A 20,206-nucleotide genomic window follows, 5' to 3' on the forward strand; every position below is an offset into this window, starting at 1 on the left:
GTTTTCACACTTCAATTTTTATTTCTCTTCATTCTCTTCCCCAATTTCTCATCGTTAAAATGTTATCACCTGTTCCTATTAGGTCTTAAAAAACATATGAAGTCAATAATCGATATCTGTTCCAGAATTGTAATTCAAATATACAGTTGCAGGGAGGTCAAAATAAATAAATAAAACTAGAGAATTTGCACACATCACACATGGAAAAAAGGATAAGTCGAACTCAAGTCCTAAACAGTACACCAAAAGTAAATAACCTCAAAGCGACGCTATTCTATAGAAATGCAATACGTATCCTGGAATCACTAGGCCGGGAAGCAATGCACAGTTAATTATACACAAAATGTACACATTTTCACTGTTGTGGTTCCAAGTCTGCTATTTAAAGATATTGCAGGTTATCTAAGTACACTGGTATTTGATAGGTCAGTCCAATACAAATGGTTTTATGAATACCTCTGCATATATTGTACAAATACACATGGATTATGTTTATATGTACAGCCAATGCTATTCCACCAATGCTATTCCACTCATACAAAGGCTGTTAAGTGCTCCACTCAGGAGGGTTGGTAAGTCTGCCAAGACTGTGTGGGGGTCAAATGAAAAACTAGAAATTAGACTAAAGAGATCAAACATTTGGATGACAGAGGGCCATTTGGCTATTATCTCTTGATTAAGGTCTACCACATCGCCTGTATTAATCTGTCTCCACATTTCTGGTCAACCCGAAACAACCTTTTTGTCAACCCCAAAGCAGTCTTTTGGTCAACTCCTAAACGGTCTATTAAATTCAAGAATTTCCGATAACACAGTGCTCAGTGTATTAATGGTCCCAAAACAACAAACGAATCACCATATTTGATCACTTACAAAATATAGTTTCGACAAAGCTCCACTAAATCTTCATAGCTAGTCTATCAAACAGCATAACGGACAGTAGCCTGAGAAAAAGGGTAATTGTGTGTCAGTGTAAAGGTGGAACGGAAATAAAAATCATTCCTCATTTATTTTCTATATCCCTATCCTGTTTACACATTACACACTTTTAGGGATATACGGTTACCAAGCAACACTATTGTGAACAAGTGCCCTGAATAAGAACAGGGCAAAATATGTGAACTGGTAAGCCTATTTGTTGACGTCCGTCGTCATTATATCACAATTTCCCAATTACCATTGGCTCGACCACATACTGTATCATTTTAACTGTAAAGCCGGACTTAACCTGGAAGGCTTGGTGTGACTAGTAGGAATCTTACATAGGGGATAACTTTAATATCAACCGGCATTCTCTTATTTCTACAAAAAAAAAAGAAGAGCATATCGAGTATCCTGTTGAACTGAGAAAAGGTTCACTGGCCTCCAAGGCAGATCTTAAGGAGGCCGTGTCAGGATGAACAAGGCACACGAAAGGCCAGCAGCAAATGAGGCCAGAACCAGACATGTCAACAGTTACTCTTTCAGGCAGGAGGATCGATATTAAAAGATGTTGTCTGTTCCTAACCCGCTAGGTGTTTTCATCGACAGTGGCATTGTAAATTGTCCCCGGTTCAACTTTTAAAAAGGCTATTTTGTCATCTTACCCATGGAATGTAAAATACCTACATTAAAAACAAACGACACGGTAGCCTATTTAACAACCGCGAATTTGAACAGCCAGCCTACATTAAACATATAAAATAACAAAAAGGCAAGAGGAAGATCCCGAGAACAGGCTCAGGCTTAAATTTTCATTCAGGGAACTCCCCGAATTCAGTCACTGGCAACTATACAATAACATACGACAGAGACGCCTCCACAAAAACACCAACAGGCCACGGTATGAAAAAAATGTTAAAAGGTCATACACATTGTTTTATACACCGGAAGTATTTACATTCAAGTCTAAAAGCGAACAATTGTTTGCGATATCCTATGAGTCGAACAACAAGAGTAAATGGACTGTGATGGTAAGCTTCCTGAAATGTCCATTCTTGACTAACATTTTTGAATACACATAGAGATACAGATTAAATAAGAGTTCAAGTATACTTGATGCTACTTTAGGCTGGCAGTGTAACTTTAAACATGACCAGAACCTGTAATGGAGAGGTAGGTCTGTGTTTGGTGACACGCAGAATACACTCGGAACCTAAAACAATAGTCATTAGTTACTGAGAGGAAGGAGCGAGACAGCGGCACACACAAGCTACCACTGTTTTTCTTACTCAAGCTCATCTGTCTTTGAAAGTAGTCAAGGGATTCTAGGTGAAGGCAAATTTCACTAAAATTGGGTGTACTGTCCCTTTAATCAAAGGGCCGCTTGATTTGACTTTGTAAGTACTTAATTGAATGACAGTATGTCAATGTAAATACAAATACCATTGTAATGAAGCTCAAATATATAAACTTCTTGCGTATACGGAATCTCCCATTGATGCAAGATACTGAAAAAGAGGAACGATTTGAGTCCACTCACAAACATGTGCTTTCATTTGAGCAGCTACGACTATGTCCCAGCTGTCGAAAACATCTGAGCGCCTAGAATATACATGATGTACTAAAAGCACCCATATTCAGCATACATGTATGTATTCACACTCAATCTCTATATGGATTACATATTATACAAGTACAATACACATTTGACGTCTGGATGTGTATGTGCAATAGACTATTTCATCTAGCTAGCCGTCTCCGTGCAAAACGTACACTTGATATCGAGACAGAGATTGCGACAAGCATTCGCCCACTCGCAAGGTTGAGCTACACATTCATACGTTTATGCATATTATGTTCGATTGGATAACTGATTAACGCTAGATTACTGTTTGATACTGGAGAGCAACATACTAGAAGAATATAAATGATGGTTATGTTGGTATGTTAATAGAAATGCCTAGCTAAGCAGAGTACGCAATTAACCCAACCATGCCGTCATGTCACCATCACTAACCAAAGAGCTACGATAACTGTCTTTGGAGACGAGACGTATTGTATGATCTACAAAGCGGACAAAACTGTCAACATTTCTGTTCAGGTTGTAATGACATAATTTCAACCCGTTTTGCCCGCTGGGTCCCATATGTTGTTATTATTATTATTTGACCATACATCCTACATGGTTGTCGTAGGCTGTATGGTATTTGTCAGCTTGTTGAACGACCCCACGAGTAAATTGCAACTAGAGATAGAAGCTTACGAGCAGCCCTACATAGGATATCAGATTCATTCTTCCTCCCTCGTCGCAGGAAATATTTTTTTAAAGCGCCATAGTCCAGTAGAAAAGTCTAAATGGCAGGAAAGACTAAGTCAAAATTGATATAACTTCAGTACAAGCACTTGTATGGAGAGTATACATGTCCTGGACTGCTTGGTCTAACATCCTCATAGAAAAAGAAAACTATGGGGAGTCAATGGGGACAAACATACATTTCGGATATGACACACACAACATGGTGATAAAACACAAATGTATCTATTTCTATGTGACACAATGTGGGGCCCTTATCGGTCAAGGTTTCGGGGAATGTATTTCAGGTTAAACCTTTACCGAAGGCAAAAAAGTGAGACGTCTGTGGCTGGAAGATTGACAGGAAATACAGAAAATGGAAAAGGAAAGGAACCGTGACAGGGAGAATTGTGAGAGTTGTAGTTGAAGAGAACGGAAGACACCTTTGGATTTCTCTCCTCAAAGTGGACAGGACACAGGGCAAGGAAGACAGGACAGCAAATGGACAGATGTTTTCATCCCCCTCCAGATCTAGAAAGAAAAAAAGAGGAGGGGAAGAGAAAGCGAGGGAGAAGGAAAGGAAAAGAGTTTGAGAAGTTAAAAGCAACGGAATACACCACAGTGTAAGAAGGCCTATACGCTGTGTCAAAGAGAGGGCCCACTGCTCATAGGCGATCCATCGGCTTAATGCTTGTAATTATTTGTGTGATGTACTATTGACAACCGACACTCTCACTTCAAAAATACTTGTTCAGCTTTTATTTGCCTCATCTGATTGGGTATCCAGGACAGCCAATCGAAGTCAACCATACAGAGCCAGTGTGGGCTGACACGACAGTGTGATATGTGGCTGTGGGACGCAAAACGCAAACTGCCTATACAGATAGCGGCTAAACACTATAGACCGGTTTGCCAGACCCAGATTAAGCCTAGTCCTCGATTTAAAAAATCTCCATTGAAAGTGCATTTTAGTCCAGGACTAGGCCTCAACCTGTATCTGGTAAAACTGTCCATATGAATGGTAGTGAAGTCCATTGGGAGGAGCCCAGTGAAATAGTGGTATTATATAGTATACATATGTAAGAAACTAGGGTGTGAAATGGGATTTAACAGGCGTGGATAGGGTACATGGAAAGTACATTTTTATATTGAATTGTAATACAAAAATTAAGCAAACTTTACAAACTAGCACCCAGGATTTGGGTACTAGGATAAGAGACTAGAGATAGTGGGACTAGCCTAATTGAAATGGGTTAGGATAGAGATAGCAGGATAGGTGCCTATATGGATGAGGGACTATAGGATTCGGGACTAGGGTGAATGAAACATGGGGGGTAATTTGGGATGAGTTCCCATCAGACCATAGCCTGTTGGGCGGGGTCATACCTTCCTCTTCGGATGTTCCTGTATCCATGGCAACACAGAGAGAGAGAGAGAGAGAGAGAGAGAGAGAGAGAGAGAGAGAATTTACCTTTTGGCTATATTTTTGGGTCATATTGTAGTGATATGAACACATGCAGTCCCTGCTTTGCTAGAAACTTAGCGCAAGAACAGACAGGCAAAGAATCAGGATTCTAATGACAACAGTACAGGACTGCCTTAACCTACCATTTGAGAAAATCACTTGGATAGCATAGTATGCTGGCATAGCTTACAAGCATGTCAACCTTATAGCATACAATTGCAACACTCAGAGGCATTCCAGATAGAACTCTTACTTAAATCCCCATCCGGTCCCCCCTAGGACTATAGCTGCCAACAGAATTGCCCCTGCGATGGAGCCTATGATGATATTGGTGCCACTGGGACCTGCGTAGAGGGAGGGGGGGAGAGGGGGGGGTAAAAAAGATGGGGAGGACCAACAACAAAAAAAGAAGACCACCCAGCAGACTTCAGAGAACCAGAAGAAACGCTGTACACCTTCTGAACAGTTTAGAGAGCCGGGAGAAAGAGGTGGAGAAGAGGACAACGTGATACTTCTGCCTGTTCAACCCTTTTCTGTCTTACGTGCATGTCTCAGGACCAAACTACAAGGAAATAACAGATGCTGTTTCGAGGTGGGGAATTTCTCTCGGAAAAACACACAAACTGAACAGTGCTGCGTTTTTTAATCCATTATAAACACAGGAGTATTTAGTAGTTTCACAGTGGCTTCAAAGTATTCACACCCCTTGACTTTTTCAACATTTTGTTCTGTTACAGCCTGAATTAAAAATGTATTCAATTGAGTTTTTTTGTCACTGGCCAACAAACAATAATACCCCGTAATTTGGAAGTGGAATTATGTTTTTCAAAATATTTACAAATTAATAAAAAAATAACGAAAAGCTGAAATATCATTCAACCCCTTTGTTATGGCAAGCCTAAATATGTTCAGGAGGAAAAATGTGCTAAACAAGTCACATAATAGGTTGCATGGACTCACTCTATGTGCGCAATAATAGTGTTTAACATGATTTTTTTTACTACTTCCTCTCTGTAACCCACACATACAATTATCTGTAAGGTCCCTCAGCCGAGCAGTGAATTTCAAACACAGATTCAACCACAAAGACCAGGGATGCTTTCCCATGCCTCACAAATGGCACCTATTGGTTAAAAAGGGTTAAAAAAATAAAAAAAGCAGACATTGAATATCCCTTTGAGCATGTTGAAATTATTAATTACACTTTGAATGGTGTATCAATACACCCAGTCCTTTCCAAGGTACAGCCGTGCTTCCTAACTAAGTTGCGGAGAGGAAGGAAACCGCTCAGGGATTTCTCAATGTGTCCAATGGTGACTTTAAAACAGTTAAGAGTTTAATGGCTTTGATAGGAAAAAACTGAGGATGGATCAACAACATTGTACAGTTGTGGCCAAAAGTTTTGAAAAAGTTTTGAGAATGACACAAATATTAATTTCCACAAAGTTTGCTGCTTCAATGTCTATTTTTTGTCAGATGTTACTATGGAATACTGAAGTATAATTACAAGCATTTCATAAGTGTTAAAGGCTTTCATTGACAATTACATGAAGTTGATGCAAAGAGTCAATATTTGCAGTGTTGACCCTTCTTTTTCAAGACCTCTGTAATCCGCCCTGACATGCTGTCAATTAACTTCTGGGCCACACTGATGGCAGCCCATTCTTGCCTAATCAATTCTTGGAGTTTGTCAGAATTTGTGGGGCTTTGTTTGTCCACCCACCTCTTGAGGATTGACCACAAGTTCTCAATGGGATTAAGGTCTGGGGAGTTTCCTGGCCATGGAGCCACAATATCAATGTTTTGTTCCCCGAGCCACTTAGTTATCACTTTTGCCTTATGGCAAGGTGCTCCATCCTGCTGGAAAAAGCATTGTTCGTCACCAAACTGTTCCTGGATGGTTGGGAGAAGTTGCTCTCGGAGGATGTGTTGGTACCCTTCTTTATTCATGGCTGTGTTCTTAGGCAAAATTGTGAGTGAGCCCACTCCCTTGGCTGAGAAGCAACCCCACACATGAATAGTCTCAGGATGCTTTATTGTTGGCATGACACAGGACTGATGGTAGCGCTCACCTTGTCTTCTGCGGACAAGCTTTTTTCCGGATGCCCCGAACAACCGGAAAGGTGATTCATCAGAGAAAATGACTTTACCCCAGTCCTCAGCAGTCCAATCCCTGTACCTTCTGCAGAATATCAGTCTGTCACTGATGTTTTTCCTGGAGAGAAGTGGCTTCTTTGCTGCCCTTCTTGACACCAGGCCATCCTCCAAAAGTCTTCACCTCACTGTGCGTGCAGATGCACTCACACCTATCTGATGCCATTCCTGAGCAAGCTCTGTTTTGGCAGTGCCCCGATCCCCGCAGCTGAATCAACTTTAGGAGATGGTCCTGGTGCTTGCTGGACTTTCTTGGGTGCCCTGAAGCCTTCTCCACAACATTTGAACCACTCTCTTTGAAGTTCTTGATGATCCGATAAATGGTTGATTTAGGTGCAATCTTACTGGCAGCAATATTCTTGCCTGTGAAGCCTTTTTTGTGCAAAGCAATGATGACGGCACGTGTCTCCTTGCAGGTAACCATGGTTGACAGAGGAAGAACAATGATTCCAAGCACCACCCTCCTTTTTGTCCTGAATACAAAGCAATTCAATTTTTGTCCTGAATACAAAGTATTATGTTTGGGGAAAATCCAATACAACACATTACTGAGTATCACTCTCCATATGATCAAGTAAAGTGGTTGCTGCATCATGTTATGGGTGTGCTTGTAATTGTTAAGGACTGGGGAGTTTTTCAGGATAAAAAAAAACAAACTGAATAGAGTTAACCTTTCTGATCTCCCCATCCCGGATCCGGGTTCGTGAATACAGACTCAAGCTCATTACCATAACGCAACGTTAACTATTCATGAAAATCGCAAATCAAATGAAATAAATATGCTAGCTCTCAAGCTTAGCCTTTTGTTAACAACACTGTCATCTCAGATTTTCAAAATATGCTTCTCAACCATTGCAAAACAATCATTTGTGTAACAGTATTGATGGCTAACGTAGCATTTAGCATTAGCATTCAGCTGGCAACATTTACACAAAAAAACAGAAAAGCATTCAAAAAAATCATTTACCTTTGAAGAACTTCAGATGTTTTCAATGAGGAGACTCTCAGATAGCAAATGTTCAGTTTTTCCTGAAAGATTATTTGTTTAGGACAAATCGCTCCGTTTTCTGCGTCACGTTTAGCTATGAAAAAACCCCTGTATCCAGGATTGTGTAAATCTATCAGCAAGCTCATTAGCATAACACAACGTTAACTATTTATGAAAATCGCAAATGAAATGAAATAAATATGCCATCTCTCAAGCTTAGCCTTTTGTAAACAACACTGTCATCTCAGATTTTCAAAATATGCTTCTCAACCATAGGAAAACAATCATTTGTGTAAAAGTAGCTAGCTAGAGTTAGCATTTCGCGTTAGCATTTAGCGTTAGCATTAGCGTTAGCATCCAGCACGCAACATTAACAAAAACATAAAAGCCTTCAAATAAAATCATTTACCTTTGAAGAACTTCTGATGTTTTCAATGAGGATACTCTCAGTTAGATAGCAGATGCTCAGTTTTTCCAAAAAGATTCCTTGTGTATTAGAAATAGCTCCGTTTTATACATCACATTTGGCTACCAAAAAAAATCCATAAATTCAGTCCTCAAAACGCAAACTTTTTTCCAAATTAACTCCATAATATCGACTGAAAACATGGCAAACGTTTTTTAGAATCAAGCCTCAAGGTGTTTTTCACATATCTCTTCATTGATACATCGTTCTTGGATACATGCTTTCTCTCCTGAATCCCAGGAGAAAATGACCGCACCTGAAGATTACGCACAAATTTAGACAAAGGACACCGGGCGGACCTCTGGAAAATGTAGTCTCTTATGGCCAATCTTCCAATGATATGCCTACAAATACGTCACAATGCTGCTAAGACCTTGGGCGAACGACAGAAAGTGTAGGCTCATTCCTTGCGCAATCACAGCCATATAAGGAGAGAATGGAAAACAGAGCTTCAGAAATTCTGCTAATTCCTGGGTGATGCATCATCTTGGTTTCGCCTGTAGAATGAGTTCTGGGGCACTTACAGACAAAATCTTTGCAGATTCTGAAACTTCAGAGTGTTTTCTTTCCAAAACTGTCAAGAATATGCATAGTCGAGCATCTTTTCGTGACAAAATATCGCGCTTAAAACGGGAACGTTTTTTATCCAAAAATGAAATAGCGCCCCTAGAGCTCTAACTGGTTAAGCAGAGGCAAAATCCTAGAGGAAAACCTGGTTCAGTCTGCTTTACACCAGACACTGGGAAATGCATTCACCTTTCAGCAGGACCATAATCTAAACATGAGGCCAAATCTACACTGGAGTTGTTTACCTAGAAGACAGTGAATGTTCCTGAGTGGCTGAGTTACAGTTTTGACTTAAATCTACTTGAAAATCTATGGCAAGATCTACAAATGGTTGTCTAGCAATGATCAACAACCAATTTGACAGAGCATGAAGAATTTTGAAAATAATAAATGGGCAAATGTTGCACAATCCAGGTGTGGGGAGCTCTCAAAAAGAGACTTGCCCAGAAAGACTCACAGTTGTAATCGCTACCAAAAGGTGTTCCTACAAAGTATTGACTCAGGGGTGTGAATACTTAATGTATGTTAATTTGATATTTCTGAATTTAATTTTCAATAAATTTGCTAACATTTCTAACATATTTTCACTTTGTCGTTATAAGGTACTGTGTGTTGATAGATGAGAAGGCAAAATAATGTAATTCATTTTGAATTCAGGCTGTAATATAAAATGTGAAATAGGTCAAGGGGTATGACTTTCTGAAGACACTGTATATCAATATTTGTGTATCGATTCTGACTATCAGTTAAAGTCAGTTTGCAAGTCGGATGATTTTTGGTTTATTTTCCTTGTGCTGAAGGATATGAGCTAAGTGGCCAGCTGGATAGCAGGTTTGGTAAGCATCCTGTCCATTTCAGGACTTTTAAATCAATATTTATATCACAATCATATACAGACAGGCGGGTGGACCTTACATACGAGCACCGGGTTGAGACTACATGAATGCACCCGTCATCAGCTCAAGCAATCGAATAGAAATAAAATCTCATTGAGACAGTGGTAAGTGTGGCATGTAAACACCTATTACTTCATTTCTGCATAAATAATCTCCACCCAGCAAAGAGGGCTTTTAAAATCCTGTTAGTTTCAGATTGCAAGGGATTTTTGCTTTTTATTCCATTCTTCATGGTTCATTAAATTTGATTTTCCTTTTAGCAATTTTGAATAAAAATGTTGTCACAAATATATATTCTGTGTCCAATGTATAGGTACTGGAGTCCAACTATACATTAATCTACTCTCTCTCAAATATACACTGCTCAAAAAAATAAAGGGAACACTTAAACCAGACAATGTAACTCCAAGTCAATCACACTTCTGTGAAATCAAACTGTCCACTTAGGAAGCAACACTGATTGACAAAAAATTTCACATGCTGTTGTGCAAATGGAAAAGACAACAGGTGGAAATTATAGGCAATTAGTAAGACACCCCCAATAAAGGAGTGGTTCTGCAGGTGGTGACCATAGACCACTTCTCAGTTCCTATGCTTCCTGGCTGATGTTTTGGTCACTTTTGAATGCTGGTGGTAGCATGAGACGGAGTCTACAACCCACAAAAGTGGCTCAGGTAGTGCAGCTCATCCAGGATGGCACATCAATACGAGCTGTGGCAAGAAGGTTTGCTGTGTCTGTCAGCGTAGTGTCCAGAGCATGGAGGCGCTACCAGGAGACAGGCCAGTACATCAGGAGATGTGGAGGAGGCCGTAGGAGGGCAACAACCCAGCAGCAGGACCGCTACCTCCGCCTTTGTGCAAGGAGGAGCAGGAGGAGCACTGCCAGAGCCCTGCAAAATTACCTCCAGCAGGCCACAAATGTGCATGTGTCTGCTCAAACGGTCAGAAACAGACTCCATGAGGGTGGTATGAGGGCCCGACGTCCACAGGTGGGGGTTGTGCTTACAGCCCAATACCGTGCAGGACGTTTGGCATTTGCCAGAGAACACCAAGATTGGCAAATTCGCCACTGGCGCCCTGTGCTCTTCACAGATGAAAGCAGGTTCACACTGAGCACATGTGACAGACGTGACAGAGTCTGGAGACGCCGTGGAGAACTTTCTGCTGCCTGCAACATCCTCCAGCATGACCGGTTTGGCGGTGGGTCAGTCATGGTGTGGGGTGGCATTTCTTTGGGGGGCCGCACAGCCCTCCATGTGCTCGCCAGAGGTAGCCTGACTGCCATTAGGTACTGAGATGAGATCCTCAGATCCCTTGTGAGACCATATGCTGGTGCGGTTGGCCCTGGGTTCCTCCTAATGCAAGACAATGCTAGACCTCATGTGACTGGAGTGTGTCAGCAGTTCCTGCAAGAGGAAGGCATTGATGCTACGGACTGGCCCGCCCGTTCCCCAGACCTGAATCCAATTGAGCACATCTGGGACATCATGTCTCGCTCCATTCACCAACACCACGTTGCACCACAGACTGTCCAGGAGTTGGCGGATGCTTTAGTCCAGGTCTGGGAGGAGATCCCTCAGGAGACCATCCGCCACCTCATCAGGAGCATGCCCAGGCGTTGTAGGGAGGTCATACAGGCATGCGGAGGCTACACACACTACTGAGCCTCATTTTGACTTGTTTTAAGGACATTACATCAAAGTTGGATCAGCCTGTAGTGTGGTTTTCCACTTTAATTTTGAGTGTGACTCCAAATCCAGACCTCCATGGGTTGATAAATTTGATTTCCATTGATCATTTTTGTGTGATTTTGTTGTCAGCACATTCAACTATGTAAAGATTTAAGGATTTAATAAGAATATTTCATTCATTCAGATTTAGGATGTGTTATTTTAGTGTACCCTTTATTTTTTTGAGCAGTGTATATATTTTAACAACAACAATTTAAATTGCACTCACATATAACCGTCATGTTGTCAGTGACTTATTTTCTATCTAAATTCTACATCAAAATGTCTGATCAAATGGGTATGTATGGAAGACGTCTATCAAACTGTCTGCTTCTTGTTTCATTTGTTGAAAGTGGAATTGAAAAGGTCATTTGCAATTCCAGTCGAGCTAATTAAAATCCACTCTCAATGTCATTTGATTTCTTTATTTAATTGCCCCTCTTTTCAAATGTTGCGCTAACTTTTTTCAATTGCCTCAGTCAGAGAAGGAAACAATGTCTTGATCCCAAAACCTCACTGGGGCTTCTAGAATTGTCCAATAAACAAAACATGTTCATTCCAAATGTGTATCTACTGTCCTTCCCACTGTACTGCGCCAATTTCATTTGTGTGTTTCATAAAGGGACTTCTGCATGATTTCACAATGCCAAAGTCCTTTTCTTGAGGTTGCCAGTGCTCGTGCTCATTTTCCAGCACTTCTCAAGGTAGTTCTCCATGTTATCCAAATTGAAAACTTTCATTGAGGCCTGCACTAGAATAATAGAACAGTCACTATTCATTTGCATTGGTAAACTGTTATTGCTAAACATCATTCTTTCAAAAAAAAATGTTTCTTTTTTCTCTGTGTTCTTCAGTAATCATGAAAGCAACAGGTGTTGATTTTTCAGGTCTATTTAAACCAATACATTGTTAATAAAAGTGAAAAATGATAATCCCCACCTCATGGACATTGAGACATTCTCAGGGATGTTTTGAGACATAGTACACTAATGTAGGGAGATAGTATACTAATGTAGGGAGATAGTATACTAATGTAGAATGTAGGGAGTGGCAAGGTACGAACCCTTATATTTCTCAGGGCCCTCTGGAGGGGTGGGGTCAGGGATTGGGTCATAGACGCTGCAGTCTTTCCCAGTGTAGTCCGCGTCACAAATACACCTCACCTCATTACTGCAGGTCTGGGGAGAGAGAGAGGGGGGGGGGGTCAATAAAAATGAACAACACAATCTAACAGCATTTCAAAACCACAAGAACATGACTTCATCAACAATCAATGAATGAATTGTGTGAATTAACATGAATAGTATTATCAGAACAGTTAAGGAATGTTTACATACCCTACATTATTCATCTCATATGTATATGTATATACTGTACTCTATCATCTACTGCATCTTTATGTAATACATGTATCACTAGCCACTTTAAACTATGCCACTTTGTTTACATACTCTACATTACTCATCTCATATGTATATACTGTACTCAATACCATCTACTGCATCTTGCCTGTGCCGTTCTGTACCATCACTCATTCATATATCTTTATGTACATATTCTTTATCCCTTTACACTTGTGTGTATAAGGTAGTAGTTTTGGAATTGTTAGGTTAGATTACTCGTTGGTTATTACTGCATTGTCGGAACTAGAAGCACAAGCATTTCGCTACACTCGCATTAACATCTGCTAACCATGTGTATGTGACAAATACATTTGATTTGATTTGGAATACATATCATGAACAACAACCAATATTAGTAGTATCGAGATACAAATCCTACACTCAACCCAAACAACTCTGAATTCAGGTGTGTGTGTTTAGTAGGGCACACCATAGCAAAATGTTTAAAGTACAGACAGTCCCTCTGTTTTATTTTGCTTGGTGACTGATGAATACGACCCAGGTCAACACATTGTTAATCCAAACCTCCCCAAGTGACGCCACAACATGGCGGGCCAACTCACCCCATGGTGGGAGCAGATGCTGGATCCGGGGCAGGTGCTGAGGTTGAAGGTGGGCACCGGGAGGCAGCGGCGGTCCAGGCACATCATGTTGGGACCGCAAGGCGTCCCGTCCTCCACATAGCCCAGGTCCGAGCCATCCTCCAGCACCGCGTGGCCGCCACTGAACCAACACAGGACCAGGTGGTTAGAATGGGCCACTAACTGAACAACGCTCATCATATTGGTATGTCCAGTGCTCGACTTGGGATGAAAGAAGTTGACTTGGGATGAAAGAGGTGGAGGAGCTGTCTTTCTCCACGTCGGTCCATCAGACTATGCCCACCGAAATTCGCAAATTACATTTTGCTATAGAGATCTCTGATTATTCACTGTTACAGGTTCATACACTTTTTCCATGAGTTCTCCATGACCTTCAACCAAATTTGTATTACCGTTATTATAGCCTACATGTAAAAGTAAGCTTCTTTTTTTTTTACACTGGCAGGCTGCGTGTCTGATCCCACGTAGGCCTTCCATCTCCTGCCGTTGTGCCATTGATCAAGGCACTTAAACCCCCCCCCACCCCCCCCAAGTAGAACTGCACTGTTAGTCACATGTCAACAGTTGGTCAACTCTCTATCTGTGCAGCTCCTGGATGTGCAAGCCTGGCTTTTGATCCAGCCCTGAAAACACCCAAGTCTGCTTACCAAGGTCCTGTTGAGCAGCTGATGTTTAGGCTTCAATGTGGTTAGACAAGATCTTGAACAAAAGCCCTTAAGCTATCCTGGAGGATGGTTGCTACCCTTCATATAAAATACTGCAACATTACAACCAAATACTTTGGTCTTTATAAAAAAGGATTCCCTAATTGAAATGAATCAGGGATTAAACGGAAACGGTAGGCTACTTCAAAGTAAGATAGGCTATCTAACTAGATGTGTTTATATATAAGGCTCAAATATTCATGTTTCAGGGGAGATCTGTGCACAGCAAGTTATTTGCCAGTTGGGCTATTGGAATATTTGTAATGTTGCCGCAATTACATCGCTGCCTACTGTTTAACTGAGGGGAATCCCTATCATCCAAATGGTCCAGATTTATTTAGGCCCTCTACTATAGAGCCGGTGGAAAGGCGACAACCACATTAATGCTTAGTTAGAGATAGAAAACTCGCGAGATAATCTGTTGTCTGTAGTCTGTTGTCTGTCATTATTTTATACCTGCTGCTGAAAGGTCTCGCTCTTCCGGCAACGGCCCACTCCGACTGGCACACGCAGACAGACACTGAAGAGTCATTCCAATGATGACTGATACGTAAAAGTGTGCATTCACAAAAAATAGGAAACTAATTTCCATGACCTTACAAACCCTAATTTGACAATTTGGAAGAGTGCGTCATGTTGCATTTAGGTTGGCACAATCTCGAACGGTCTACTGTCACGCACAGATTGACAGACTAGCCGCAAACCAGTTATCAGGAAATTAATGCCCGCTCACTATCGCTATTCAATGCAGATCCCGTTTTGATCTACATTTTTTTTGCCTCGGTGTGTGAATCTAGTCCGACGATAGGCTACTTTGATTTATAGAGAAACTGGTGCGTAACTCACCAGAAATTAGAGGTGCTGATACTGCGCTCTTGACAGCTACGGCCCAAATAAAAGCACTGGCATCATATTATACTTTAAGAATATTTATGTATCACATATTTATACTTCAAAAATATTAAAACTAGGGCATTTTGAAATATAAAAGTAACTTTGCAAGCAATCAGTGTACGAGAACATCATGTGAATTAACACAACTGCAAGAAATCCTTACTGTTGCAGGAGTGTAAAAATGTTTAAGCACACACACACACGGTAAGGTTACTGAACAACAGTCCATCAAACCTATTTGATCACTGTGGCAGATAGCGAGGTGTCTGTTTAACTCACATCCTTTCCTTCCTTACAGGATCAGTTGACCTCGCTCTTTCTCTCCTTTATCACTCTTCCTCTTCTCCCCTTATCACTTTCACCTCAACCTCATTCCTCTGTCACTTACACTTGTTTTTGCTCTCCTAATTTCACACACTCTCACTTTTTCTCTCTCTCTCTCTCTCTCTCTCTCTTTCGGGCTCACCGGCAGTCCAGGTATCTGTTCTGGTGGTAGATGGTTAGGCTAGTGAGGTCCCCCTGCAGATCTCCAAACCTCGGCTTAGCAGACATGTTAGTACACAGCAGGAACCCACAGAGCACATCCCTGAGAGGGGGAGGACACAAAGATACAGAGGGAGGGAGAGAAAGAGAGCGGAAGAAGAAGAGAAAGCGAGATAGAGGGGCAGGGAGTAGAGAGTGAGTGAGAGAGAGGGGAGGGAGCGAGAGAAAGAAAAAGAGAGGGGGGAGAGAGAGAGAGAGAAGTTTCTGCCCAGGACAATGTGTCAAACATGGCGTGTGCTTTGAGAGTGAGGTACACGGTGTACATAAGAAAGTGTGAGGTTTAAAGAGGTCTGTGGTCACTCACTGCTTGTTGCACTGCACCCAGCCCTGGCCACTGGCGTCACGGCCACAGTTGCCCTTCTCTGTGCCCTCGGAGTTCAGCTTCTCATAGCAGAAACGGTCGGCTGAGTCTGAAACACACGCAAAAGCACACACACACACGTTTTGCAGCACCATGTTATTTCACTTCACTATACTTTATTGCAGTACTTAACTGATGGCAATGTCATGGCATCATCATCATAAATGTGTGGTGTGAATTATAACATGACAACTGTGAGTATTTCAGGACCTATAATATAAATGAGTGTGGACCTATAAATTGCACTGCCTTGCAATTCCTGACATATCCAGCAGAGGGCAGTAACATTAAAAGTAGAAAAGCAGCCCAAATTGAGATTTCTGTATGGAGGTGAATATTTTATTGTATTGTATTTAAAAAAAAATATATATAATATTCAACCTTTATTTAACTAGGCAAGTCAGTTAAGAACAAATTATTATTTTACAATGACGGCCGACACCGGCCAAACCCGGACAATGCTGGGCCAATTGTGCGCCGCCCGATGGAACTCCCAATCACAGCCGTTTGTGATACAGCCTGGATGGTCATTTCCATTGTTAGAGCGGTCAGACCAGTATATCGTCAGTATATAGATAATCTTTGTTATTACTCACTGTGGCCCCAGAGACCTCTGCACTGTCCATCTCTGGTCTTACAGCGACCTCCGAAACAACGACCCTGGGAGAGAGAGGAGAGTGAGAGAGATAGACAGAGAGGAGAGATCGAGAGAGAGTACAAGAGAGTATTATATGTATTAGAGGTACAGTATTATTTGTATATCTACAACAACAAAAAAGACACAGATCCAGACAAAAAATTTGGTCATAAAAGCCTTTATGTTGGATTCAGTTACCTGGCCAGCTTCACACATGTAACCATCCAGTTTGTGGACATTATGAGGACACTGCAGAAGAGGAACAACAGAGTGTATAAATTAGCCTCATTGACATGTTCAATTGTACATAGTCAAAGTATGGTAGTCTACATCCCAGCAAGGAGCAGCCTACCACCAAGATGGCCCCCGACAGAGATGGTCGCCCTGCTTCGAGTCCTTAGGATACTATGCCATATTTTTTTTTGTTTTTAGAGTATTATTTCTTACATTGTTACCCAAGGAAATCTTAAGCCTTACTACATACAGCCGGGAAGAACTATTGAATATAAGAGCGACGGCAACTTGCCAACATTACGACCAAGAATACGACTTTCCCGAAGCAGATCCTCTATTTGGACCACCACCCAGGACAATGGATCTAAATCACAGAAGCCGACCCAAAACAACAGCGCTGCAGAAGGGGCAAACGAAGCGGCGTATACTACTCGCCAATGTCCAATCGCTTGACAACAAGGTAGACGAAATTCGAGCAAGGGTTACCTTCCAGAGAAACATCAGAGACTAATATTCTCTGTTTCAAGGAAACGTGGCTCTCTCGGGAGATGTCGGAATCGGTTCAGCCAGTGGTCTTCTCCATGCATTGAGCCGACAGAGATAAACACCTCTCTGGGAAGAGGAAGGGCGGGGGTGTATGCTATATGATTAACGACTCATGCTGTTATCATAACAACATACAGGAACTCAAGTCCTTCTGCTCACCCGACCTAGAATTCCTTACAATCAAATGCCGGCCATATTACCTCCCAAGAGAATTCTTGTCAGTTATCGTCACAGCTCTGTACATTCCCCATCAAGCAGACACCAACACGGCCATCCGGTAACTTCACTGGACTCTATGTAAACTGGAAACCATATATCACGAGGCTGCATTTATTGTAGCTGGGGATTTTAACAAAGCAAATTTAAGAACAAGGCTACCTAAATTATATCAGCATATTGATTGCAGTACTCGCAAGGGTAATACACTCGATCACTGCCACTTTAACTTCCGCAATGCATACAGAGCCCTCCCCTGCCCTCGGGCAAATCCGACCACGACGCCATCTTACCGGCCACCCTAGACCCACTTCAGTTTGCATACCGCCCCAACAGGTCCACAGACGATGCAATCGGCATCACACTGCACACTGTCCTATCCCATCTGGACAAGAGGAATACTTTTGTAAGAATGCTGTTCATTGATTACAGCTCAGCATTCAACACCATAGTACTCTTCAAGCTCATCATCAAGCTGGAGGCCCTGGGTCTCAACCACACCCTGTGCAATTGGGTCCTGGACTTTGACTGGCCGCCCTCAGGTGGTTAAGGTAGGCATCTCCACTTCGCTGACCCTCAACACTGGGGCCCCACAAGGGTGCGTGCTCAGCTCCCTCCTGTAGTCCCTGTTCACCCACGACTGCGTGGCCATGCACGCCTCCAACTCAATCATCAAATTTGCAGACGACAACAGTAGTGGGCTTGATTGCCAACAACAATGAGACCGCCTACAGGGAGGAGGTGAGGGCACTCGGAGTGTGGTGTCAGGAAAACAACCTCTCACTCAACGTCAACAAAACAAAGGAGATGATCGTGGACTTCAGGAAACAGCAGAGGGAGCACCCTCCTATCCACATCGAAGGGACAGCAGTGGAGAAGGTGGAAAGTTTTAAGTTCCTCGGCATACACATCAGACAAACTGAAATGGTCCACCCACATAGACAGTGTGGTCCACCCACATAGACACAACAGCGCCTCTCCAACCTCAGGAGGCTGAAGAAATTTGGCTCAGGAGGCTGAAACCCTGACAAACTCCTACATATCGTGCTGTATCACAGCCTGATACGGCAACTGCACCGCCCTACACCTCAAGGCTCTCCAGAAGGTGGTGCGGTCTACACAATGCATCACCGGGGGGGGAACCTACCTGCCATCCAGGACACCTACAGCACCCGATGTCACAGGAAGGACAAAAAGATCATCAAGGACAACAACCACCCAAGCCACTGCCTGTTCACACTGATACCATCCAGAAGGCGAGGTCAGTACAGGTGCATCAAAGCCTGGACCGAGAGACTGAAAAACAGCTTCTATCTCAAGGCCATCAGACTGTTAAACAGCAATCACTAACTCAGAGAGGCTGCTGCCTACATTGAGACCCAATCACTGGCCACTTTAATAAATGGATCACTAGTCACTTTAAACAATACCACTAAATAATGCCACTTTAATAATGTTTCCATCTTACATTACTCATATCATATCTATATACTGTATATTATACCATCCATCGCTCATCCATATACGTATTTATATGTACATATTCTCATTCACCCCTTTAGATTTGTGTGCATTAGGTAGCTGTTGGGGAATTGTTAGATTACCTGTTAGACATTACTGCACTGTCGGAAACTAGAAGCATTTCGCTACTCTAGCATTAACATCTGCTAACCATGTGTATGTGACCAATACCATTTGATTTGAAAAGGATATACTTGCACATCTAGTAAGAACAAAAGTTCCCACACTAAGAGCTTACTTTTTTTTAGGGGTTATTGCAAAACTTAAAACTTTGCAACCAAGCAGTGTGTGGGATTGTACAGTATATTCACGTTGGCTTTGCGCTGCGAGTAAAATAGTAGTGTACAAAATGAGGGTATCCTGAACACTGACTTAGCGCATTAGCCGTCTCACCTGGCTGGAGTCTCCGGGACACGTCTCCGGGACGTCACAGTCGTTGGTCACTTCGCGACACGTCACCCCCCTGAGCTCGTACTGTCACACAAAGTCATCACTATTTTCACAGCACCGATTTGATTGTAAAGGCGACGGTAATTATACATGAAAATTACAACTGCATAGAGTAACGTAAAACTTCGGTCAGAAATGCCAATCAAACTGTGGCTGATTAAAGTTAAAAGTAAATAATAATAATTGGAAAATGTCTAGTTGCAACAAGTTAACAAGACAGTCATCTTAGTGGTGGACCCATGTACAAGTATAATGCTGGTGTATTTAAGAGTAAGTACTCACCCTGCAACCTCTACAGCAGAGGCCATTGCTGCACATGGCGTCGTGGGTCAAGGTGCACTTCTTACAGCAGGCTCCTCCGCTCCGCGCACACTCCTGCAACCATACCACACACTCTTGTAGCAACACACAATACTAAACGCAGAGGCTAAAGGCGTCGCCATGCTTCCCATTCAAAACAGTTCGGAACAGTTTGTGCATATATTATGATGATTAAAACATTTTAAAAAATTGTCTTCAGCAATGGTTTTTCAGGCTGTTCATGTACACAAAAAATAATTCGGTCACAGAAGTCTATGCCCCTTTGTTGGTCATTGGTCAACAGTAGGGATTCTT

The 20,206-nt window shown here is 42.1% G+C and overlaps 1 protein-coding gene across 2 annotated transcripts in view; it reads right to left on the reverse strand.

The window, feature by feature from the left end:
• Window position 1: 1 nt before the first annotated feature.
• Window positions 2-20,206, reverse strand: part of adam11 (ADAM metallopeptidase domain 11) — a 56,079-nt gene continuing 35,874 nt past the window's right edge. The window contains exons 16-26 of one of the 2 annotated variants that reach the window (XM_036946550.2): window positions 19,874-19,966; window positions 19,535-19,615; window positions 16,823-16,873; window positions 16,584-16,647; window positions 15,931-16,036; window positions 15,550-15,669; window positions 13,447-13,606; window positions 12,544-12,658; window positions 4,933-5,023; window positions 4,601-4,618; window positions 2-3,745 (exon numbers count right to left, since the gene is read on the reverse strand). In XM_036946550.2, coding sequence (XP_036802445.1) covers window positions 3,730-3,745; window positions 4,601-4,618; window positions 4,933-5,023; window positions 12,544-12,658; window positions 13,447-13,606; window positions 15,550-15,669; window positions 15,931-16,036; window positions 16,584-16,647; window positions 16,823-16,873; window positions 19,535-19,615; window positions 19,874-19,966 — 915 coding nt within the window. In that variant the 3' untranslated portion in view covers window positions 2-3,729. Of the gene's footprint in view, window positions 3,746-3,958; window positions 4,619-4,932; window positions 5,024-12,543; window positions 12,659-13,446; window positions 13,607-15,549; window positions 15,670-15,930; window positions 16,037-16,583; window positions 16,648-16,822; window positions 16,874-19,534; window positions 19,616-19,873; window positions 19,967-20,206 lie in introns of those variants that run through there. The other variant, XM_036946549.2, reaches the window with a different exon arrangement.

The sequence above is a fragment of the Oncorhynchus mykiss genome, chromosome 16, assembly GCF_057628025.1.
Source record: "Oncorhynchus mykiss isolate SJ-2025 chromosome 16, ASM5762802v1, whole genome shotgun sequence".
Lineage (NCBI taxonomy): Eukaryota > Metazoa > Chordata > Actinopteri > Salmoniformes > Salmonidae > Oncorhynchus > Oncorhynchus mykiss.